Genomic DNA, 24,993 nt, shown 5'->3' with positions numbered 1-24,993 from the left:
AAACTTTGATAAACAAATTGGATTTATTTATTTGTTTAATTAAAGTGAGGTGGGTTGGGGTGGTTGGGTTTTTTGTGGTTTTTTTTTCTGAGTGTCCATACTTGTGGCTCTATTTAAAATGAAACTACTGCTGTATTTTAATGTGAGCAATAGACATCAGGTATTTTAATAAAAAAGTGGAATCCAAAGATGGATTTATTTTTTTTGGCATGTGCTGGGGAGAAATGTGGAGCTTTCACTTTGAATGATGAGGGGGTTGGCTTATCTTCTCTCAAAGAGGTCACAGACCCACAGAATGATCGAAGGTGAAAGGGGCCTGCTGGAGGTCATCCAGTCCAATCCCCTGTGCTCCAAGCAGGGTCACCTGGAGCTGGTTGCCCAGGACTGTGTCTAGACAGCTTTTGAGTTATCTTCAAGCATTGAGATGCCTCTACCCCTCTTCTAGTGCTCAGCCTTCACAGTGTTTCCTGATGTTCAGGAGCAATCTCTTGTGTTCTGATTTGTACCCACTCATCACTGGACCCCACCTGAAGGAGCCTGGTGCTCTCTTTGCAGCCTCTCTTCAGGCAGTTACATTAGCGAGATCCCCTCTCAGTCAAGGGACACAATCATGACTGAAGTCCTTTCTCCTCCTAGCACTGTACTGCCACAACCCTGCCCTCAGGAGGGAGAATAAAAGTCACAGACATGTTTTTGAGAGCACCTGTAAAGGTGCTGGTGAGGAGAGAGGGAATTCCAGAAGCTTTGCCATCCTTTTGGCAGAAGAAACTCTTCTGTACAAAAACACCTCCATGGTGACTCCTGCAGTGACTCCACAAAAAAAAAAAACAAACCACAACGGGGGCAGAGGTTAGGCAACACTCTGGAAAACAATTCCTGATGTGCTCTAGGGGTTCAGTGCTTGGTGACCCAAAATGTCCTTCTACTACTTAGGAAATATTGGAGACAGTCTCAGATAATCCATGCCAACATCCATAAACCCATCCTCTAAGCTGTGCTGCAAGCAGCTGCTTTCCAGCCAGGCTGCCTTTTGAGGAGAGACTTCCCTTCCTTCCTGTATTTGTTCAGCTGCTTGACTTCCTATGAATGGAGGCCAAGGCAGATGAAACCATGAATATTCATTTTAGTATTCCAAAAAAGTAACTGGAAAGGGCATAGAACTTGGCTCACATTGAAGAGAAACTATTTCTGTGCATCTTAATAAAGAGCGTGCAGAGACAAAGGCCAGTTCCAGATTGTGTTTTGCTGCACAGCCACTGCCATGCTTAGAATAGAAGTCTTCAATAGAAAAAAGGGAGGGTCTTGAGAACAGGCTCAGTAGAGGTGGTATCAGCTTCATATAAATCTGGCAGGAGCCAAACAGGAAAGGGTAAAAGATTGTTTTTTAGGGGAGAAAAAAAAAAAAAGAGAACTAATTAAATTAATTGGTGGTTAGCTCCATCATTCCACAAGGACAGACTAAAGAGCAGTAAGTGTAGGGAATCAGAGATTTGTTTCTTTTGGAAAACACCTGGGGAGATCAGAGACTCTACCTGTTACCTACCTCTACAACTGTACATTGCTTGAGTGTCTCACTGCTTCAACCACCCTTGTTAAACTCATTCTGTGAGGCAGAGGAGGAGCAAGGACCTCCTCTGAGAACCAGCTTGAGCTGTACAGTATGAGTAAGAGAGGTAGAGACCACTCTTAATGCTTAAATTGATGTTATTCATACAATTTAAACCCTGCCTTGCTGCTAATGGAGACAGGAAGATGTTTGCTGTGAGTGCACCTCCAGTCAATACCAGAATACAGCTCAGCAGAGATCAGTTAGTCATGGTCTCCTCCACGCACAATGCAGATGTATTTCATGCTGGATCCTTATCACGGGTGAGATCAAATCACTGCTTTCTACCACACTGTACTCTCTCTTGAGCTGCTGCTGCAGCAAGCACAGTGTGCCTCAGCTGCTGGGAACAAGGGAACACAGTCCTGGAGCCTGAAGGCTGGCTGAGAGCTCTGATCCTCACAATTCAGGAGGTGGAACACACACTTAGGCCAGAGCCTACCACTGCTGTGGAGGAAGGGTCCTGGGATAAATATGCTTCTTATTGAAGGAAGTAAGTTGACAACAACTTCAGTATTAAAGTTTAATATCAAACAAATTTGCTCATTGTTACCAATTTTTCAGTTACAAAACAGGCTCCAAAAAAAGGGCATAAAGTCTGTTTAAGTGGCTGAACAGAGTTAAGTGTGGCCAGCCTGCCAGGGGAAATAGCCACAGCTTTTTGGTATAAATTATCTACAAAACCTGGTATAAACAACCTTCCAATCTCAGTATGGGCTCCACCTAGGATTAGACCAATGTCAGAGAGGCTGTTAAAGTTCATTCCCATTCACACATTTCTGCTGCTGCAGCCTGGCTTTGCGCAGTGCCTCCAGCTGCTTTGCTCTCAGCCACCGCTCTCTCGACAGCGTCGTCTGCCCCGCGCTGAGGGACAGGAACCTGCAGAGGCAGAAACAGCAGGTGAGGAACAGCACCTGGCAGGCTTGAGGAGGGAATGCAGCACAAAACCACTTTCCTTTCAGGATCCTGTGGACTAGGAAGGGGGAAGGAAATCACAGAATCAACAGAATGTCAGGGGCTGGAAGGGACCTCAAGAGCTCAGCCAGTCCAACCCCCCTGCCAGAGCAGGATCACCTAGACCAGATCACACAAACTCATCAAGGCAGGTCTTGAATATCTCCAGAAAGGGAGACTCCACAACCCCCCTGGGGAGCCTGTTCCAGGGTTCTATCAACCTTACAGTGAAATGATTTTTTTCTTGTTTCCATGGAACTTCCTATGCCTCAGCTTCCACCCACTGCCGACCCACTGGGCATCACCGAGGAGAGCCTGGCTCCATCCTCTTGGCACTCACCCTTTATGTACTTATCAACATGAATGAAGTCACCTCTCAGTCTCTTCTTTTCAAAGCTAAAGAGTCCTCAGCTCCCTCAGACTCTCCTCATAAAGATGTTCCACTCCATCATTTTTGTGGCTCTGTGCTGTACTCTCTCAGGCAGTTCCCTGAGGTCCTTCTTGAACTGAAGGGCCCAGAACTGGACACAATATTCCAGATGTGGCCTCACCAGGGCAGAATAGAGAGGGAGGAGAACTTCTCTTAACCTACTGACCACAGCCCTTCTAATATAACACAGGATGCCACTGGCCTTCTTGGCCACAAGAGCACATTGCTGGCTTGTGGTCAACCTTCCATCCACTAGGAGCCCCCAGGTCCTTTTTCTCTTCTTTGCCTAACTAAGGATCTGTAACAAGAGGGCCAAAGGAGAGGGAGATTCCATCTGGCTGGCCTTGTGCAACTGCAATCCAACTGGAGGCTACCAGAGAGCTGACTTAATTTGCCACCAGCTTGCTAGGATGCCTCCAGTTTGGCCAAAGAACACTACCCACCTTGCCACAAGCAGGGTTCTGTGCAGGTCATCAGCTGTTACGCTTTCAGGGTCACTCTTGCGCATCTCTACAAAGTCTTCTTCTACTGCCTGCAAACAATGCAGTGTGGAATTCAGTGGCAAGAAAGCGCTTACCTCAGAGTGAAGATTCTTAAGGAGCTAAACACTCTAACTACCCTTAGATTGCAGGGAGAGACATTGCATAGAGTCATACAATGGTTTGGGCTGGAAGGGAGCATGAAGACCATCATCTAGTTCCAACCTCCTGCCATAGGCAGGGATACCTCCCACTGGCCCAGGCTGCTCAGGGCCTCATCCAGCCTGGCCCTGAACATCGCCAGGGGAGAGGGCATCCATGACCTCCCTGGGCAACCTATTCCAGTGTCTTAACTTCAATGCTGTCAGGGGGAAAGCCTGACTGAAAATGGGCTACTGCTTTTCATCTTTGAGAAGAATTAGCTTTCAAAAGGAGATTTTGAAAGCAGGGTACACAAAGCAGACTGAAATACTCAGGAGTACTTAAAGGCACATTCAGGGCAGGAAAATGCTTCTGCTTGGATTTTGGGACACTTGAAGGAGAATCAGTGACAGAGAGAGCAATGGGAAAATGCAGTAACTCCACTAAGGTGCTCTCAGTCAGTTGAAAACATTCCTGAAGTCTTTCATACCTTGGTCACTTCCTCAGATATGCTGTAGTCCAGCAGCCTCAGTAGGCTTAGGTAAATTCTGAACTTGTTCAGCACAGAAGGGAGCACTGCTGTTAGGAGGCTGTTCATGTACTCTTCCATGTTGGGTGGAATGAGCTGTGGTTGTAAGTGGACTTGGCAATCTGACTGAAAAATAAAATTACATATCATCTCTTTCCACATCCTGGTTTGTCACTACTGAAAGGCTAATTCAATCTCTAAAGCAACACAAGGCACTCTTTTCCAGAATTAACTAAGAGAATTCTTTCAGTATTTAACAGGTCCCTTTTTGAAAACCAGGAGCCAGTTTCACTGAGAGGCAGGAAACACTCCCTCAGCTGGAATGCAACAGATCAGATACTTGTAAGCTCAGGATACTCAGTTTTCCTAGGGTCAGTGCCAGATTTGTTGCTCTTTATTCCAGTGCCCATCAGCTCAGGAGCTACTGTGCTAGAGCAGGGCTCTGGGAGCAGCAGGGTGGCTGCAGGTTTACCCACTGCTGGGATCTCCATGAATGACTTCAGCCACAGCCTTGCCGTCACAGGAGGAGGGAAGATCAACCTCTCGATTTTCCTCCGAACAGGTTTTTGGCCTGCCTGCAGCCACGAGCATGAAGGCAGTAACCAATGCCAGTGTCACACCCATCCCTGGTCACAAGATAGTGTCTTCACTTGTCTCTGGAGCAGCAAGCTCCAAGGAAGGAGCTACCAGCTCTAGTTGTCCCCTCAATTCAGGCAGCCCTTGGTACCGGTAGGAGCGAGCGGCCCTCTGAAGTGATCAGGACGTTAATATTGCATGGGAATTCCATCTGGTGGTAACTGAAGTCATAATCCACCTTCTGCCAGGTGATCAGATTCCCCAGTGCTGTCACGTTGTGCACACCTACAAAGCAACAACAAATCCTCTCACAACTGCACCCAAACAAATCTCAGACCTGATTTGTTTTAATGGTTCTAATCAGCAGCTGGTAGGAAAACCTCTTGCAAGCATCCTGCTGCTTCTTGTGTCTATGGTGTTTGCCAGATAAGAACTTGGCTGTTTCTAAGACCAACATTAAGAAGTCTTGCAGGATCATGAGGTTCAATAAGACCAAGTGCAAGGTCCTACATCTGGGACAGGGCAAACCCAAGCACCAATACAGGCTGGGCAGTGACTGGCAGGAGAGCAGCCCTGAAGAAAGGGACTTGGGGGTGCTGGTGGATGAGAAGCTCAACAGGAGCCAGCAGTGAGCACTTGCAGCCTAGAGAGCCAATCACCTCCTGGGCTGCATCAAGAGAAGTGTGGCCAGCAGGGTGAGGGAGGTGATTCTCCTCCTCTACTCTGCTCTGGTGAGACCCCATCTGGAGTACTGCATCCAGTTCTGGAGCCCCTAGTACAAGAAGGATCTGGAGGTGCTGGAGCATCGCCAGAGAAGGGCCACCAGGATGAGCAGAGGGCTGGAGCACCTCTGCTATGAGGACAGACTGAGAGAGTTGGGGCTGTTCAGTCTGGAGAAGAGAAGGCTCTGAGGTGACCTTATTGTGGCCTTCCAGTATCTGAAGGGGGCTACAAGAAAGCTGGGGAGGGACTTTTTAGGGTGTCAGGTAGGAATAGGACTGGGGGCAGGACTCACCCTACTTGGAACTGAGTTGGTTAAAACTCTAGGAGGAGTTAAGATCAACAAATTAACTGCTTGGTTAGCTCTGGGAACGCTCCCTCTGAAAGACTGACATGCATCTGACAATTTGGATTTCTCTTCAGCAGTGTTACTGCATCAAATGACACAGCTACTGTTAGGGCTTTGCCTATACAGATATACTATTAGTTTACTATACTTTAAATAAAGGCAAAGTTAATAAATAAAAGGTAAATTTAATAAATAAAAGGCAACTTTAATATTATGGTTTACTTCTGGGACATTTTCCCATTTGAAACCTCTAAGATGTAAGTTCTAAGAGTTCCAAACCAACTGCCAGATACTTACCCTGCTCCAGGATTCAGTTTTGTTCCACTCTAAAATCAGAGCCACATTCTCAGCTCTTAGCTGTTGGTGGGACTGAGGGGATTTAATGAATGTTTATAAATATCTGAAGGCTGGGGGTCAAGAAGGAGGGGACAGACTCTGCTCAGTTGCACCGTGTGACAAGGGGCAATGGATATAAACTACAGCACAGGAGGTTCCACCTCAAGATCAGGAGGAACTTCTTTATGTAAGGGTCCCAGAGCCCTGGAACAGGCTTTCCAAGGGAGCTATGGAGTCTCCTTCTCTGGAGACTTTCCAACTCCACCTGGATGCATTCCTGTGCAGATTACACTAAGTGGTCCTGCTCTGGCAGGGGGGTTGGACCTACTGATCTCTTGAGGTTCCTTCCAAACTCTGATGTGATACTGTGATACTGTGACTAGCAGGAAGCTAATTCAAGCAGTGAAACCACAAACAGTTTTGGAACAGAAACTTTTCAGTGGGGCACAATTGTCATCATTGGCTTCAAATACACCAACTTCCAACCTGGGGGTGAGATTTTCTTTGCTAAGGGAGGAATGCCTACCTGTGGTGTCAAGCTGTCCTTGCTCGAGCTGGGTCTCATCTATCACAAGGGAGGTGTTGCTGGCAAGCTGCAGCACTCCACTGACCAAGCGGTTGGCTGCGTAGTCTTTGTGTGGGATCAGCCGGGAACGATTCATGCTCTCGATGGTCATCTGCAGGCGGTGGGACTGCAACCACAGCAGAAACTCATCAGCACCTTTCCTCTCAGCCAGATTGCTTCCTTCAGCAAGAGCTACAGCTGTCAGCCCCCACAGCAAGTAAAACTAAACTTGGTCACCAAAACAAGAGTTAGATTGGGTATTAGGAAAAGTTTCTTTACTGAAAGAGTGCTCAGGGATGGTGGTGGAGTCACCATCCCTGGAGGTGTTCAAGAAACTTGTGGATGTGGAACTTTGGGACATGATTTTCCCGCTCTACTCCACTCTAGTGAGACCCCACTGGAGTACTGTGTCCAGTTCTGGAGCCCCTAGTGCAAGAAGGATCTGGAGGTGCTGGAGCATGTCCAGAGAAGGGCCACAAGGATGACCAGAGGGCTGGAGCACCTCTGCTATGGAGACAGAGTTGGGGCTGTTCAGCCTGGAGAAGAGAAGGCTCTAAGGAGACCTTCTTGTAGCCTTCCAGTATCTGAAGTGGGCTACAAGAAAGCTGGGGAGGGACTATTTAGGATATCGGGTAGTGACAGGACTGGGGGGAATGGAACAAAGCTGGAAATGGGTAGATTCAGATTGGATGTTAGGAAGAAGTTCTTCCCCATGAGGGTGGTGAGACACTGGCACAGGTTGCCCAGGGAGGTGGTGGAAGCCTCATCCCTGGAGGTTTTTGCAGCCAGGCTGGATGTGGCTGTGAGCAACCTGCTGTAGTGTGAGGTGTCCCTGGGCATGGCAGGGTGGTTGGAACTGGCTGATCTTTGAGGTCCCTTCCAACCCTCACAATTCTGTGATTCTGTGTTAGGTTGATGGTTGGACTTGATGATCTTAAAGATTTTTTTTCCAACCAAAACAATTCTATGATTCTAATATAAAAAATGCTTTATCTCAAATGCTGAATACTCAAACCCCCAAATGTTCCAGAAGGAACACAGGGCTGTTAAGAGCTGACATCACCTGTACTGCACATCTGGGATGAGCAAAGCAACCACAACTAATTCATTGCAACAATACAGTTATGACTACCGATTTTCTAGAGAACGGGGGGATAAACACTAATGGCATGATAACCAAATGACCTAAATGTCTAAACAAATCACTCCACAAAGGCAAAATAAAAGCATGCAGCATCTGTCAGTCTAATACCCACGAGGATCTGATTTTATCCCACATTCATCCCAGATGCCAAGGTAAAGAGAGACCTCAACTGACAGGCAAGCTGTATCTCCACTTTTATCTGCCCTCCCCATGGACAGCAAGGCCCTGCCTTTAACTACAACGTTGCTTCTCTGCTTGAGCAGCTAGTCACCACCTCCCACCAGCAGATGAAAGCAGTGTGGTGCCATCGTGCTTACTGCTGGAACAAGCTGCTGGATGATGCGGTAGATGTGCTCCGTGAAGATGCTGTTGCGGGGACAGCCGCTCAGGTTGAGGGTGAATTTCCCCAGAGGAAGCACATCTCGTCTGGCATAGCTAAACCAAAACCAGCACAGGTTAGCAAGCATCTGATGAGCACAGGGAACGCAGGGGCTGACCACTCTGAGAGCTATGCAGGGGCTCTGGTAGCTAGCAGGTTTTTGACAGCGATCCATACACAGGTAGTAGCCGCCTTTTCTTCCTTCTCCAGTGGCCTAGGAGCTAGGTTAGGCTGAAGACAGCTTTGGAAAGCTTTGCAGAACTGCACAACAGCAGGACAACTGTAGTGCTTGAGGTCCTGCACTGTGCCTTCCAGATGTTCTGTTCTTGTGCTCTATTGTTCCTCAGTAAACCTGATGCTTCATCCTTTTGCTTTCTCATTGCCCAAGCTCAATCTCCCTGCTTAGCATGCTTGTTTCACCTCCTTTACCTGCCCTCAGCTTTCCTCTCCCTCTTCTTACTGTATTTCTTCTCTCCATTCTTGAGAAATTTCAACTTTTTTTGTGATACCAGCTAAGAGAGAAAACACACTCTGGTCTAAGTCTTAGAGGAATCACAGTCCCATTAGAAAGAAGAAAAATGTACTCAAGAGTAAAAAACAAAAAACCAAAGCGACCAAAGTCGCAGTGGCACTGAGGTACTTCTGTTTACATGGGGACAAGGGTTCAGGGTAGACTGTGAACACACTCTCACCACAAGTCTTGTCAGCTCACACCTATGCTGCATCATGATTTATCTGTCTTCATACTACCTGTCTCACCAAGGCTGGGAAGTATCTTACAGCTTTTTACACCTCAGCAGCAGGCATGAGGAAAGGTTAAGATGCTGAGTCCCACTACAGCTGTCAACATTTCTGTTCAACAAGTATGTGCTCTACAATTTCCTTCTCAGAGGAGTGGAAATTTTGAGAACCACAAACCAAGTGATTTATTTCCCAAGAAATAACTCTTTTCCCCCACCCCACTATTTAAAAAAAATAAAAGAATTAGTCTTCATTTTAAAGAAAGACCAAAATGAAATTTGAGCCCAATAACTACACTTAATCCAATCAAAACATATTGTCTGAAGTTTCACACCTGAAATTTTAGTGAGTCAAAGGATGCTGCTCTTTCATCCAGTGACAGTTTAAACCAACATCAGAGAACGTTAAGCAAATCCCCTTTAATCAGCCATGAAGGCTGATCCCATTCAGCAACAGCTCAGGTGGTAAATTTCTATCTCATGCTAAACAGGGGTCACTTGAACCTACCATTAAACAATTAAGTCTACACTTAATTACTCCCAGAATGCACCTTTTAATACCTAAACAACAACCACTGCAGCTAGTAAATGTCATCTTAGAGTCTAAGTCACTTACCTATCCTGTTCACTAAAAGAAACTACAGGAAAAAAATAGTTTCCACACTCTGTATAAAAATGTATCTTGGAGACTTTGTCCAACTCTCCAAGGAACACTGAAAAGGCCACAAAGTGGCCTTTTAACAAACCTTCCTACTACTTCAATGAAACCTGTTTGACAAGACAACTCTAGCTGGAGAAAAGCACTGCTCGAGTTAAGTACTGTTTAAGCCTTTTGTTTTCAGAGTGGTCAAGTACCCCATAAGAGATTTCTTTTAAAATACGAATATATAAATTCTCAGCAGACACCTAAATACTTACACTGTTGAGATGAGATGCAATATAAGGTATTCAGCAGCCAAGCTATCTCCCAGGAGGGCGTGGGTGAGGAACCCAAGCAACTCTGCTCTCACTGGCGACAGCTCAGACATGAAATTAGAGACAACTGAAAAGAGCAGAAGAGAACAAATGTCAGAAAACATGAAGGTCCTCTCCCCTTTACAGAAATCTTACTTTCTGATAGAGTTTGATGAAGAAAAATGGTTACTCCAAAGCAGTCTAGGAAAAATAAACAAACATTCAGTGGTTTCCAGCTGAGCAATGCCTGCCTTTGGATAACCTGAATCACTCAGTGTCTCTTTTTTAATTTGATAGTGTGTGATGCATTTGCAGAAGGCTGTAGAGTTTGGAACCAAGTTTCTAGTATCAGTAGCCTAAAGGCAGACACCTGATTGTTCTGAGCAATCTGATCTAGTTGAGGATGCCCCTGCTTACTGCAGAGAGGGTTGGATTACATGGTCTTTAGAGCTCACTTCCAACCCAAAATATTCTATGGTTCTACCCCCACCCCTTACATGTAGCACAGCTTAGGACAACCAATACAAAGCACATAAGCAAGACAATGTAAATATTAATTAGAGGTTTGCATGCAATCATACAGTGACCAAAAAAAATAAGTCAAACAGGCCACAAGGAATGGCACAGCTCCTCCAAACCAGGACTGCCTTCTTTTCTTCATAGTATATTGGGAGTCTTCATGGTATCACTGTGGTTCTTGTTTTCACTGTTATACTACTTTGGAAATCTAATTTTCCAGTAATTCATTTATCCCACTTGAACACAAATAAAAATCTGATGTCTGAACTATGTGGTAAAAATCTTTGGGCACATAGAATGCTACACTTATTTCAGAAAAATAAACATGTAAGCATCATAAACACAGCCACTTTGCCTCTTGTCCAGTGCTGTGGTGTGAATGGTTCCTCCATTTAACAAGATTTAAAGCCAAACCCTAGCACTGATGCATCTGTCCCCAAGCAGTGAAGTCTTTGTTCACAGGCATTTATGTGTACACAGAGAGAAGTCACCTTCAGGTACTCACAGGTTTTGCTCTCTTCATTAAGGCAGGCAGGTAGTAAGGGGTTAATGTGCTGTAATTTCTGTGCCAAAATCACATGGATTCTGGGGACTAATGAGGCTGGAGGACTGTGTACTCTCTGTTCTTCTGCTGTGTCCATACACTCCATAAGATCCAAGGCTGAGCCTTCCCTAGGAAAGGGCACAACACAATGGACTTAGAAACATTCTACACAAATTCCTTTCCATCTGACTAAGGACAGCTGTAACCAGGCCAAGAACACAGAACATCATAACAAACAAACATCCAGTCCCAGCTCCTGCTAACTCCTCCCCTATTCAAACTACCTGCTTTATGCTTTTTAAACCCACCAGAAATACTGAGTAACACAGAAATGCCAGCACGTCCCCCCAAAAAAAACCCAACAAAACAAACAAAACCCCAAAAACCAAACCCCCAAACCAAACACTCCAAACAAACCCACATTTATTATTTGCTGCCTAAGATGTAGCTTCAAATAAAATGTTACATACAGAGTGTTCTGTTCAGAGTGTACTGACTGAAGCCTAAACAGCAACTTGTAAGAAAATAAGCTAATGATCTATGACATTTGCCTGTGTTTGCACACGTGGGACTTCTTAATTTCAAACAAGATCTTCTAGATAGTCACACAGCAGCTGTACCACTGGCTGAATAAAAATAAATGAGCAAATAAATCCTAATGTAACTTAGCTGCAACTTGAAGGTATTACTACTCAATTTAAGAGTTAGATACACAAGCTTTGCTCTCCCTGCTGATACCTCACCAAATCCTTTCTTAGTTATGCACAAACTGAAATCCCTAAAGTGACTATATCAGATGGCTGTAACCTTAAGTACATATTTCACCAAGTTGTACCAGTTTTAAAAGCTGAAAGGCTTTCTAACTTCAGAGCCTCTTCAGCAGTCCACCACCAAACTATCAGCTCTTTTCATTACAAGGAAGTTCTTTTGTTTGCATTCAACCCACTGCTGAATGCCACCCTTTTGTCTATTTGTGACAGAATGACACGCAGGAAAAAACCCAGCAACCTCTGACAGACCAACTGAGCTGCCACTCCGGGATCAGCTGTCAGACAGATGATAACAAAAAGCAGCTGACCAGCAGACTGAGTTAACTTTTAAGAAGTTGGCAGTAGAACAGATTGACACTGCACTCTCCATACTCTGCTTATCAGAAAGAAACAAAATCACCAGCAGAAATTATTTAAAGCACAATCAGTTGTACAGTCGTTAGATTGCTCAACAGTTTTATTCTACAAACTGACTTCCTGAGTCTCTCTGGTTTAGTTTGTGTTGTGTCAAGCAAATAACTGCTGCAAGCAGGTGAAATGGGAAGGTTTTTCTTTTATCTAATGAAAAAGAAATAAAACAAGAACCCAGTTTTTTACTGATTTTGGTCACTTTCATCCTCCATGAAGAGATGCAAACTTTGTTATATTCTTCAGAACTGTTTATGCTAGCAACTTGCATGGACTTACAAAATCTCCTTCTGAAATAATTTCTAATTTTTAAGCTTACTAAAAAGTTTTGGTCACTGTTTAAAGCTTAACAGGCACGAAAGGGTACAAACCACACAGCTATAGAAGCACTTTCTGCATGCCAACTTAAAGAGATGAGTTGTGTATCCAAGGGTGTGGATGCACCAGAGTACAATGGACTTCAGCTTACAGGATGGTGGATCTAACATTTTTCACATCAAACATTTTAAGTAACAAAATTCACCTCTCAAGCAGAATTCCTATGTACTTGCACATCAGATTAAGCATTAGGAAGAAATTCTTCTCCGTGAGGGTGATGAGCCACAAGAAGAAATTGCCAAGAGAAGTTATGGAGGCTCCAACCCCGGAATTGCTCAAAACCAGGCTGGATGAGGCCCTGAGCAACCATTCTATGGTTTCCCTGTCTGTATGATGGATACCAAAAGTATTTTGCTGTGATGAAAACGTCCTTCGTTTCAGTGTCACACATCAGAGGAGCCTTACCTCTCGTCATTGTTTACTATACTCAGCACTGGATCCACAGACAAAATCCCATAAACCTCCAGGACATCGTTGACTTTGAAGCTATCCCAGCTCTCATAGACCTGCCACAAAGAAAATAAGAGAGAGAGACAGATGGGCCAGATGCAGGACTGCACACAAACACAAGGAACTTTCAAGAGACTCAGCTATAGGCTGAGGACAGGCTGTGTAAAGAGATCTGTCCTCAGTGTCAGTAAGCTTGCACTGGACAGATGAGTTTTTATGACACCTTTGCTCCACAAATATAAACAATTCTAATCTGATTTACCAGGATTTGTTGAATAAGAGAGCATTCAAACACAAATCTTGTGTTGGAAGTTTCACAGTCAACACAAGACACTCAAAGGCTATTTCAAATACAACACAAAAACGTGTAGTTTGTTTTCTGGCTTGTCCCATCACAAATACTCTCTTTTTGCTTTCAGGATTTGTCCTCTAAATAGCAGCTACACCTTCAAACACCTTGTAATGGACCTGTTTAAGTAAGCATAGTGGGAAGGTGCAAGCTCTAGTAAATGCAGCTCCAGTACAGCACTCAAGAGGAGAAAATATGAGAGTGAGAAGAAACAATGTAATTATCTGCAGAAACAGAATTCCGGACCTGAAAGAGCATTTCTGTGCCTATAAATCACTGCATGACCAGCCAGTGCCACTCTAACTCCAGATTCTGCCTGCCTCACTTAGGCCACAGACAGGTTTATCATCTCCCCACTTGTGTTACCTTTACAAGACACGCCGGTCCCTTCTCTCCTGGCAACGGAAAATTTAAGTCAAGCGGAGAGGAGCAGTTAGGAGAAGTGAGATGATGACCTGCAGAAGCTTCTGTTTCTAATCTCTTTGGCTCCACACATCCATGGATCTCACTTCCACTGCCTGGAAAACACAGGATTTGCAGGCTCTTCAAGCAGAAATGCAAGGTAACAACTTTCCTTAGTGAGCACCACAAAATTAAAGCAATTTAACCAGACATCTCAGACAAAAACATTTAATAATGCAAGATACTTGACAGAAGATGCTTCTAGTCCCACAAATGCACATTTTACAGCATCAAGTCAAGTGTGTGTGAGAGTTCTGGTAAAGATCTATGTGTTTCCAAATGTAATGCTTAAACTGTGTGAACAATATTTTCCTAAACCCCACAGGACCACACAGGTAGTATTTTTCTGCACCTCACATTTAAAGAAATAGAGAGTTCTTAAAGGTGAGAGGATGCATCAACAAAACACTTTATATTATAAATCTCCATCGATTTGCAGCAATAATAAAGCTGTAAAAATCTATTCTACAACTGATTACCCTGAGTATGAAAACAAAACAGTCCAAACTATCTTGCAAAATGCTAAGAATACAAAAGGAAAAACATGGATTCAGCTAATGAACGAGACATAGAACCCCAAAGAACAGCAAGCAATAGCTTCCACATTTTTTTCCAACAGGACTGACAATTTTCACAGAGTCACAGAATTATCAGAGTTAGAAGGGACCTCAAGGATCATCTAGTTCCAACCCTTCTGCCATTGCCAGGGATGCTCTCCACTAGATCAGGGTGCCCAGAGCTACATCCAGCCTGACCTTAACATCCAGGGATGAGGCTTCCACCCCCTCCCTGGGCAACCTGTTCCAGTGTCTCACCACCCTTATAGTGAAGAATTTCTTCCTACCATCTAATCTAAATCTCCCCTTCTCTAGCTTGGATACATTCCTCCCAGTCCTATCACTACCTGACAGCCTAAGAAGTCCCCCCCGAGCTTTCTTGTAGGCCCCTTTCAGATATTGGAAGGCCACAGTAAGTTCTCCTCGGAGCCTTCTCCTCACCAAACTGAACAACCCCAACTCCCTCAGCCTGTCCTCATAGGAGAGGTGCTCCAGCCCTCTGATCTTCCTCATGGCCCTAACCATTTTCTCATGTTCAAAAGAAACTTGCCAAAACCTCCGAAAAAAATCCCCATGATGATTTAAGGACCACCTCCACAGATGAGCATCCAAAAAGTCAGTTCACAGCCTGATCAAAAGATATCAAAAAAAACTGTACACACTGGAACACTGCTGGTGTTTGGAACACCATCTTCTTATAAGGTTTAATTCAGGATGCTATACTTGTCTGGTGTTAACCTGCTTCCTTTATGAAGCTGGATTAATAAATCACATTAGGAAAAAATGTAAGGCTGGGAGATATTTTTTAGATGCATACTATTGTTTGCAGCAAAGCAGCACCAAAGTGACATTTAGCTTGGCTTCAATTTACACAGTAAGGTCCCCACAGAGTGAGAGAGAGAGAAGATGACATACCTTTCCCCAAATTACTAAGAAATCTGCAGTAGAGTGGAACATTAAGAACTCCTAAATCTCAGCCTGCTGCTATAAATAAATGTTTGTGAGCTGCTGTGCAAAACATTCATTTTAGGGATTAACTGTAGAAAACAATACCAACAAGTCATACGATGTACATGCAACACCATCAGCTCACCCACACCATTCCAGTTTAAACCACTGAGGACTTCACTGAAGCCACCAAGTTAGTTTTGAAGGCTGCAACAACAGTACTGCTCCAGACAATTGCAAGGATTTCAATCCTGGAAAATGAAATTGTTGCAAATCCTGGAGAGCTATCACCACAACCATTCATCAATAGAGATTATTACCCATATGTTGCTCTTTCTGTTTAGATGGATGTAGATCCATGTCCTCATCTTCCTCATAGCTCCTCTTGTGGCGACTTGGTGTGTAGGATGTTGAAGGACTAACTCGAGCTTGGCTGGCACTAATGTATGCTTGAAATTGTGGATTAAGGATGACAACTACAGGCTTGGTTCAGGAAGTCCAAAAAGAAGCAGAAGAAATTCTTGTTTGGTGGGCTTTGGTTTTTAATTTTTTTTAATCTATTAAAAGAAATTGCTATTATCCCATTTTGAGCAAAACATTAAAATAATAACTCAAATTCTTATGTAGACATCATCTCTTTAGGTATCTAAAATAACCTGCAGTCTATAGAAGTCATTTCCTTTGTTGAAAATAGAAACTGAGTGTTATTCCACTATCAATCTCTAAAAAGGAAGGGTTTTTTTTTTGTTGTTTTATGCTCACAGAACATGCCTGTGGTCAAGCACAACTCCAAATCTCAAGAATTTTTTTCTCTCCACATCTCAACCCTAAAAAGAGTTGGCATTAATATTCAAAGACTTGCAATTATTAGTACTTTAAAAAGAAACAGAAAATGTACACATTAATTATAAGACAAGGGCAATACTACACTTGCAAGTCAGTTTTGGAAAAGCTAATACACTTTTCCTTTTTCTTAGCATGATGGTAAACACTGAAATCCTGTTCACTATTTTCACTGCAGTCCAGCTCACTTCAATTTTCCACTGCTGCAGTACTTTGCTGCAAGCTTTGTTCAAAGACCATCTAATTGTGTCAGCCTAATTTTAAAACTGCACTGCCATTCTGTGCCAATGACAAGTCACTTCTCTTATTCTGAGATACCAAATCATAGATTTGCATAGAATTCTTATCTTTTTACACAATACAAAATATCTAAAGATTTCCAGGCCTCTCCCTCAGTCCCTTGGAGAAGAAAACAATATAAAATTCCTAGAAGGTGTTGAAATAAGCCTCCTGTGTCCGTTCCACTCAGATAACTTTACTTCTCTTTACTAGAAGAAACTACAGATTGTTTCTCCTCAAAATGATTCCTGTACTCATACATGACAATGACATACTGTGATCAAACTATTAAAGCCATAACAGTTCAGTTCTCCAGGAATTATTGTCTTAATGTGCTCAGCTTCAGGTATTCTTACAGGTTCTTGGAGGAGAATCTCATTGTGTGTCAATGGGATGCCTGTAGCTCAACTGAATTTTCTTTTCCCAAGCATTTGCAAATAGAAAGCAACAGAAATTTTCATGACTCTCTGAAGCAAACATGAGAAATCTTGTCTAAATCTCCACTAAATCAAAAAGCAATCAGAAAGCAGCACACCACTCTTTTTCCAGTTTTCTATACCTACCACCTCTCCTGATTCACTCAGAATAAAACTTTAAACTTAATTTCAATCACTGTATAACAGAGCACTAGCTCAGTCACAAAAGATATTTCTTTCACCCATACTGATTCACCAGGCACTGGAACACAGTAGAAAGTCTGTCTCTCAGAGGTGATGGTTTGTGATGAGTTCAGATCAATTTCCTGCTGAGGCTACAATACCAAGAGAAATTTTGTTAAAGATCTGATTCAGATTTTTTTCTTAAACAAACACACACAAAACCCCAAACAAACAAACAAAAAAAACCCCTAACCCCATAGATTCAGTTACTCAGCCAGAAGTTACAGTATACATGCAAGACTACATACTCATGAAACAGTGAAACCAAACAGTATGTATCACATAATAGTTTACGTTGGACAGGACCTTAAAGATCAGCTAGTTCCAACCCCCTGCCATGGGCAGGGACACCTCCTACTAGAACAGGTTGCTTAAAGCCTCATCCAACCTGGCTTTGAATACTTCCAGGGCTGGGGTGTGCTGTATCGATGCTGCTTTGACTCTAATGGCACTGTACTACCAAAAGTAAATTCTCTTCTGCAGCAGAAAGTTTCAAGATCAACGATTCACTCCTTCCCCCAAGCAAAACAGATTTATAATAAAACAGAAACAACTTGAAGTCTGCTGAGCTTAGAATGCCTGTGAGCAGTTAAGGATATTCTGCTCTCCAAATCCAAGACTATGCTTTAAGAGCAGCACCTCCAGGAATCCACTACCTTCCAAATAAGCTACATTGCATTTATAAAATGCATCTTTCTGTCTAATATTTAATCTCACCATTTGTATGACTTACCCCACATTCTGCCACATCTCTGTATTTACCAAAATGCAAAACCTGTCAAGAAGAAGAACACAAGGGCCATCATCCCCTTTCTGACAGCAGCCTGAAGATGAATCACTCACACCAAAATCATTGCAGCTGATAGCCCCTCAAAGACACACTGCTCAAGCTTTCACTTAGGTTTAATTCAGAAAGTAAAGAGATATGAGGACTGAAATGGTAAACATTTACTAAAACAACAAATCAGTATTTCACTTACACGTGCATTTGTGTTTGGGTCCACTGTTTCATACACTCCCATGTAAAACTCAGGATCAAACATATCTTGAACCATGCAGCGGAATTTCACTAAGCTGTTGGGTTTTAGGTAATGTACAGGAACATCATTCAGTGATGGCACCTACAAGAAAAACCTTATCTAAACAACTGGTGTATAACAAGGAACACTCTGAGGTAAGCCAAAACCAGCACACAAACTGTCACCAACTCATTCTCATATCTCACTATTCAGTTACTTGCCTCAAGCCCTGTATTGTCGTTATGATTAATGGCCTCTGACAACTCAGTGCCTTAGCTGGTAATATACTTAGTACTGAGCACATCTCCTGCCTCAGTCCAAGCACTAACAAACTGTATCACAACACCAGAAGTTTCTGCAATAGCTGTTACAGGTAAGAGTTATGATTATCAAACCCTTAACAGTTCCCAAATTTTTCCAGTTCCAAAGCCACCAGTCCAGTTCATTTCTCAATTCTGACACTTGACTATAAAATCAATGCAGAACAGTCTGAACCAGTATGAAAACTGTGTAACGTTTGAAACTAACTCTTAAAGTAGGAATCACTGTGGCTGCAGGACTAAATAGAATTTATTGTTTGCCTTATTCCCACTTGACAGCACTTTTACAACGTGTCAGTGGTACCATAGCAATTGCATGCACAATTTCTTACAAGAAAAGGCTGTGGAAAACCTGTATGTTAATTTCCAAGTTCACACTGGGAGAGTCTTTCCATGACAATGGAAGAACAGAAGGGGATAGAAAAAAATAATTAATGCCTAGGCATGTGGAATAACTTGAAATAATGAGACTTGCAACAGAATAGTTTTCTGATTTTGAAGATAAACATTAAAATGCAACAAAAACCCTAAAGTGGCTCTATAGGGAACAGCATTTTAAAACCCCAAAGTATAGTCCCTTATGTTTCTCTTGAGTAAGAAAATGCACTTCTAATTCCTTCTAACATTTTAATTCTGCTACCTACACTCTGATTTAAACTGAACACTTACTGACAAAGGAAGAAATAAAGAAACCTGATCATTTTCACTTGTTTGGGGTTATTTTTCAGCCATAAGTAGAACAGATTTGATATTAAAGTTTCTAATCCACTTAGCAGTGTTTCCCAATGCTGTTCTCCCCACAGTCTTTCAGAAAAAGATCATCTTTTGAACTCAAGTAGTCATGCTTTATTTTAAAACCTGAAGCATAGCTTTCTTGCTAAACTGCATAAACAGCAGAAAGTATTTTTCTCCCTAAAAGCTCAAGCAGCTATTCAACCCACACAAAGTTTGCAGAATCACCATAAAAGATGAGGAGAGAAGGGGTTTAAAAACAGCAGCTCAGAACCTTGTGGTGTACAAACACACACTGCAGACTCACAGTAGATGGTAAGCAAGAACACCTTCCAAAATGACAGTTTTTGTGAGCTCCTGCCATCTACAGGTTAGTCCCACAAACAGGCAGCACTCAGCAGCTGTGGCCCAGGGCAAAAGAGTACGCTGAGGTCAAGTGGATCGGCTTCTCTGTTTCAGTTAGCGTTTTACATCTTTGCTTTGAACGCAGATTAAAGCAACTGAGATGTAAATAACATAGCACGAAGTCTAGGCTTAACACTCGTCCTGAAAGGAAGAGCTTCTCAAAAGCACATCACTGCAACAATTAAAGAGATAAAAAGAATGAAGCTTAAGAAAGGCATAACCCTAAGAGAATAAAATAACCTTACCCAGTTAGTAGCATTATTTTCTTTTAATTTCTCCTTGAAGTATTCGGTTACCTTCTTTTCCCAGTCAGAGTTGGGAACATTTTGGGCTACAAACAAAACACATTTATGTGTGTATTAGCATCACATAACAGATTTCTGCTGGGCATTCTCTTAGCACAGTAAGCAATCTAAATGTTTATTTCTATTCTGTGCATATGATATATATATGCATTAGACTACTTTATACCCCTTACAAACACACAGACTTTCCATCTTATACCCATTCAGGCAAACGCAATGAACACTGATGCTTAGAAGCATGGAAGAGCTCTGAAATACTGCAACAGACCCAGCTAGAAAGTGGAGGAAATGAGGTACAACTTTCTGCTTTATATTCACTGCAGAAAATGTTATTTCAGTGTGCTTTTAGTTAGGATCAAACCTAACACAGAAATCGCTTCAGCTGATGGCACTGGTAACACTACTGCTAAGCGGTAATCCATGTAGGCAGCACACATTGTTCCTGAACCCCAAAACACACTTTCTTTTATTTCCTTCCCCACCCCAGCTGGACTACCAACCCTAGGCAAACCTTGCTGCCCAGGCGTGAAGTATCGCACAGCTTCAGGGCAGGACCCCGCCAAGCCGCAGTTCTCGGAGGCCTCGGGAACGCGGCTCCCGCTCGCTCCTTGCCCGGAAAGGACGAAGCGGCCACCCGCCCTCGCTCCTCTTGCCAGCTCACACAGGCACTTATCTGTCCCCGCTGCCCCCTCAGGCAGGGCCAGGACCGCCGGTCTCCCGCCACCTATCCCGTGAGGAAAAGCCCCGTCCGGCCGCCGCGCGGTTACGGGCGCCCTCACGGGCATCTGCTGAGAGCAGCCCGGCCCGGCCAGCCCGCGCTTACCGAAGATGCCTTGTACGATGCTGAAGGGGTTGTTGAGCCAGTCGGCCACACACGGCATGGCGAGGGCGAGCCTCGCCGCGGAGGACGAGGGCAGGCAGGGGGCTGCCGGCGCCCTGCAGCCGCCGACTCCCGCTCACAAGCCTAGCACGGGGGCTCCCTACTTCCGTCCTCCTTCTCCTTCTCCTCCTCCTCTTCCTGCAGCAATGGCGGCGCTGCTAGGGCCGGGCCCGCCTTCTTCTCTCTCGTACGTCGAGAGGCCGTCGGGGCGCGTCACTGTCGCCGCCATTTTAGAACCGGGCAAAGCGATTAAGGGCGGAAAGGGTTGGGCTGCTGCGGGGGAAGGGACGTGGCTGGGGTGCAGCCATGGCGGCGGCTAAGCCTGGAGCTACCACCGGCGGTGGGACCAACTTGCTCTTCTCTTCTTCAGCTATCGATTTTAACTTCACCGTGCCCTTCATCCCGGTCAGCCAAGCTCCGGCTGCAACGCCGGAACCCGCTGTCCTGTCAGCCGGTAGGGAGGGCGCCCGGGGTGGGAGGTGCTGAGGTGCTGCAGTGAGGGAATCGGGAGGCTGCGGAGGGAATAAGGGCTCTGCTCGGCTGGGCTTCCGCGCAGCCCCTGCGTGCTGCTGGGTAACGGCTGGGGGGTCGGCGGGCGCCCTGAGGAGCCGAGCTGGGGATTGCCAAGGGGTACGGCGGGCCTGGCCGGCGTCTGGGCCCGCTACGTGTCGGCTTGACCCGAATCTGCTGTCCGTAGTGCTCTCTGAGCTGGTGGTCACTGCCAGCTGTCGGGCGCTAATGCTTCAGGAAGGACAAGCTGCTTGAGACGTGTGTGTGCTGCTGCTTCGCCTGTGCTCAACGCCTACGTGCTTGGCTTTTCGTTAGGTGTCAGAGGAGAAGGGATGGTTATCGAGTTCTCAGTTCACTGATTGGCATGTTTGTCTCAGCAATTAAAAGTTGTTAGTACTTCTGTTCTGGGATGTCCTTAGTGTTTTCACTTCTCTTTTTGAGCTTTTCTGTGTTATCTCCTATTATCCCAGTGTGAAAATAGCATGTTATGTAGGCACCTTCAATTCCCTTGTTAATTTAACCACGGTTTTAATAGCCTTTCCTTCTAAAGCCTTCCTGGTGTTCCAAACACACGCGTGTGCAACTTAAAATCTGGTGCTCAGGCAGTTTCAGGTGAAAGTACAGATCGTTCTGGCAATGTGTTCAGTGTGAGATTAAAGCCCTAAAGATTGGAGATACATCTAGAAGTCAGATATTTTGAATTTTACTGCACTGGTACATGTTCATAGAATCAGTCAGGGTTGGAAGGGATCTCAAGGATCATCCAGTTCCAACCCCCCTGCTATGGGCAGGGACACCTCACACTACAGCAGGCTGGCCAGAGCCTCATCCAGCCTGGCTGCAAACACCTCCAGGGATGGAGCCTCAACCACCTCCCTGGACAACCCATTCCAGGCTCTCACCACTCTCATGGGGAAGAACTTCTTCCTCATGTCCAGTCTGAATCTCCCCACTTTCAGCTTTATTCCATTCCCCCCAGTCCTGTCACTCCCTGATATTCTAAAAAGTCCCTCCCCAGCTTTTTTGTAGCCCCCTTCAGATACTGGAAGGCCACAAGAAGGTCACCTCAGAGCCTTCTCTTCTCCAGACTGAACAGCCCCAACTCTTTCAGTCTGTCCTCATAGGAGGGGTGCTCCAGCCCTCTGCTCATCCTGGTGGCCCTTCTCTGGACACCTTCCAGCATGTCCAGAGCCCTCTTGTAATAGGGACTCCAGAACTGGATGCAGTACTCCAGGTGTGGTCTCAGCAGAGCAGAGGGGGAGAATCACCTCCCTGGCCCTGCTGGCTCTGCTTCTCCTGATGCAGCCCAGGCTCTGCTTGGCTCTCTGGGCTGCAAGTGCTCACTGACAGCTCCTGTTGAGCTTCTCATCCACCAGCACCCCCAAATCCCTTTCTTCAGGACTGCTCTCCTGCCAGTCCCTGCCCAGCCTGGATTTGTACTTGGGATTGCCCCGACCCAGATGCTGAATCCAGACCTGATTTCAGTGATTTTTATAAGTATTGTAATAGCTGGAAATCAGTGGAGTACATTTCTGTAGATTTGATGAAATATTTATTAAGTATGGATTTGAAACATTTTTGTAGGGCAACTACTTTTTTTTAGGTGAGGGTAATAAAAGTACCAGAGTATTTTTCCAACTAACCTGAGGTATCTAAGTATCTGATGTATTTGCTGCTTCGTGGTGCAATCCTTACAGTTTTTCTTTCTTGCAAATATACGTTGTTTCTATTTTCTTAAAATAAGAGTAATTTTCAAGTGCTGTTCTGGCCAGTAACTTTGCACAGAAGACCTGTAGCAATTTCCTGAAGAGTTTAAAACTAGTCAGGGAGTCAATCTGATATGTCATTAATGTGGTGAATAGTTATACTCTCCATCTCACTTAAATCTGATCAGATGAAGATTCATAGTTTTGCAGCTGGAGTGAGTTTCAGTGCCAGAGGTTGTGTCACATTCCATCTCTGTCCAAGTTAGGACCATATCCTGTTAAATGTTCCATTTCTGTGGTTCATTATGCTCACCGTTTGTCCAGAGCAATTTGTGTCTTGAGTCATACTTTGAAGCTGGAAAGGACAAGCTCTTGAGTTTGAATTCTGAATTGTTTAAAATATAATCAGAATTGATCTCAGGAATTGTTTGATGTCTGACAACCAACATTAGGAAAGCTGTGTGCAGTCATAAATTTGTTTGATCCCCAAGGGTGAGTAATAAGTGTTTTGTGCTTTCCACTGTGCCCAGGTGGCCAAGAAAGCCAAAGGCATCCTGTCTGGGATTAGAAATGCTGTGTCCAGCAGGAGCAGGGAGGGGATTGTCCCCTGGGACTCAGCTCTGGTGAGGCCACACCTTGAGTGCTGTGTCCAGTTTTGGGCACCTCCATACAAGAGAGATGTGGAGGTGCTGGAGCCAGGGCAGAGGAGGGCAAAGAAGCTGGGAAGGGCCTGGAGAATAAATCTGAAGAGTGACTGAAGGAGCTGGGGATGGGTAGTTTGGAAAAGAGGAGGCTGAGGCGGGGATCTCATCACTCTGTACAACTACCTGAAAGGAGGTTGTGGAGAGGTTGGTGCTGGTCACTTCTCACAGGGAGTTAGTGATAGAACAGAGGGAATGGCCTCAAGCTGCTACCAGGGTAGGTTTAGACTGGACATTAGGAAACATTGTTTCCTGGAAAGAGTGGTCAGGGCTTGGAATGTGCTGCCCAGGGAGGTGGTGGAGTCACCAAGCCTGGATGTGTTTGGAGGTGGTTTGGATGTGGTGCTTGGGGCTATGGTTTAGGGGTGAGCCTTGTAGAGTAGGGTTCTGGGCTTGACTTGGTGATCCTGAGGGTCTCTTCCAACCTGAATATTTCTGAGAGTCTGTGATGGAAGCTGCATTCCCTGACTCAGGTATGGGTCCAGTTACCAATATACTTAATTGCAGGCAGCAAAGGGTGTTCCCAGTGAGGAAGTGGACTGTCGATGTCACTTGTGGCTGTTAGGTGGCAATCTAAATAACAAGATTCCACCTCATGCTGGGAGAGATACAGAGGAGGCTGTCACACAGTTGCTGTTGAAGAAAGACTGTTTTGTGTATAGGAAGAACACTGCCCTTGTATGCCAAAGCTGTACACTCATAGGGAGTTTATAAATTTGTATGAAATGCTTGATTTTCTGCCAGTCTTGCCTTGTGTTCCAACGCAGCTTTCACAGGGTTAGAAAAAGGCAAAGCAGAAAGTCATGTGCTGTGTTGGAAGACTGCTTATGTATCTGTCTAAATAGCGCACACACACACAATTTTTGTTTTGACAGACCCTTTGTCAACCTTGTTTTGCAAGGTCTGACATCTAGTCAGACTAGATGTCTGAAACCTAGTTGAAGTAGCAGGTGTTCTGTGAAGAGAGATTTGGTAAAGGCCTTGAAAACTCTTCAGCACATTGCTGTGTGTTTATCATGGTCTGAACATGGGGAGGTGAATTGCCTGCTCTGCTCCCAGTTGTTTTGGAAAGCTGAGAACTGACAGTGGTATGCAGGATGCTTCTCTCTGTTCCACAATGTTTATGAATGTGAAAGGGAGAAGGATTTCATTGTTTAGAAATGGAGACCTTTTATTTGGTATAAATGGCCATTCTGCTTATAGTTGGGAGATAAACCATAGGCCTGACTTCATGCTTATCATTGCTTCTAAGTGGTTTTAGTATTCTCCACATGATGGTTCACACACAGAGATTTTGGGGTTTGCTCCTCAAAGTGCTATAGGTGAAAGTAAGAGAAATTGATAAAT

General features: G+C 44.5%; 2 protein-coding genes across 3 annotated transcripts in view; one reads left to right on the top strand and one right to left on the bottom strand.

Annotated features, from left to right (window-relative positions):
- Nucleotides 1-2,154: 2,154 nt before the first annotated feature.
- On the bottom strand, nucleotides 2,155-20,730 carry MCMBP (minichromosome maintenance complex binding protein). 2 transcript variants are annotated; one of them, XM_054382773.1, is made up of 17 exons: nucleotides 20,673-20,730; nucleotides 19,790-19,875; nucleotides 18,049-18,189; nucleotides 17,802-17,843; nucleotides 17,050-17,160; nucleotides 16,766-16,770; nucleotides 15,608-15,720; nucleotides 13,687-13,838; nucleotides 12,927-13,027; nucleotides 10,927-11,093; nucleotides 9,867-9,990; nucleotides 8,147-8,264; nucleotides 6,647-6,812; nucleotides 4,867-5,000; nucleotides 4,101-4,265; nucleotides 3,434-3,522; nucleotides 2,155-2,485 (listed from the first exon to the last, which is right to left on the bottom strand). In XM_054382773.1, the coding sequence occupies exons 1-17, from the start codon at nucleotides 20,728-20,730 to the stop codon at nucleotides 2,359-2,361; spliced, it is 1,899 nt and encodes a 632-aa protein (XP_054238748.1). In that variant the 3' UTR covers nucleotides 2,155-2,358. The 2 variants fall into 2 exon arrangements, with proteins under 2 accessions (XP_054238748.1, XP_054238747.1); XM_054382772.1 differs by lacking the exon at nucleotides 16,766-16,770 and having other exon boundaries at nucleotides 15,608-15,739; nucleotides 17,061-17,160.
- A 305-nt stretch (nucleotides 20,731-21,035) lies between these two features.
- Nucleotides 21,036-24,993, top strand: part of SEC23IP (SEC23 interacting protein) — a 47,920-nt gene continuing 43,962 nt past the window's right edge. Inside the window, exon 1 of the mRNA XM_054382310.1 lies at nucleotides 21,036-21,183. Within this exon, the coding sequence (XP_054238285.1) occupies nucleotides 21,036-21,183 (148 nt within the window). The remainder of the gene's footprint in view (nucleotides 21,184-24,993) is intronic.

The sequence above is a fragment of the Indicator indicator genome, chromosome 7 (assembly GCF_027791375.1).
Source record: "Indicator indicator isolate 239-I01 chromosome 7, UM_Iind_1.1, whole genome shotgun sequence".
Classification (NCBI taxonomy): domain Eukaryota; kingdom Metazoa; phylum Chordata; class Aves; order Piciformes; family Indicatoridae; genus Indicator; species Indicator indicator.
Note: the sequence above shows the minus strand (reverse complement) of the source record. Positions and strands in the feature narration are given on the sequence as shown.

What these genes read in the sequence shown, in the direction of transcription:
- MCMBP (XM_054382772.1), bottom strand. Translation starts at nt 20,730, where the DNA reads ATGCCGTGTGTGGCCGACTGGCTCAACAACCCCTTCAGCATCGTACAA. An exon ending in TTGCATCTCATCTCAACAGT is followed by an intron (nt 8,265 to 9,866) that starts GTAAGTATTTAG and finishes GTTTTGGTTTAG; the next exon opens with CTATGCCAGACGAGATGTGC. An exon ending in TCCAGCAGCTTGTTCCAGCA is followed by an intron (nt 6,813 to 8,146) that starts GTAAGCACGATG and finishes CTGTGGTTGCAG; the next exon opens with TCCCACCGCCTGCAGATGAC.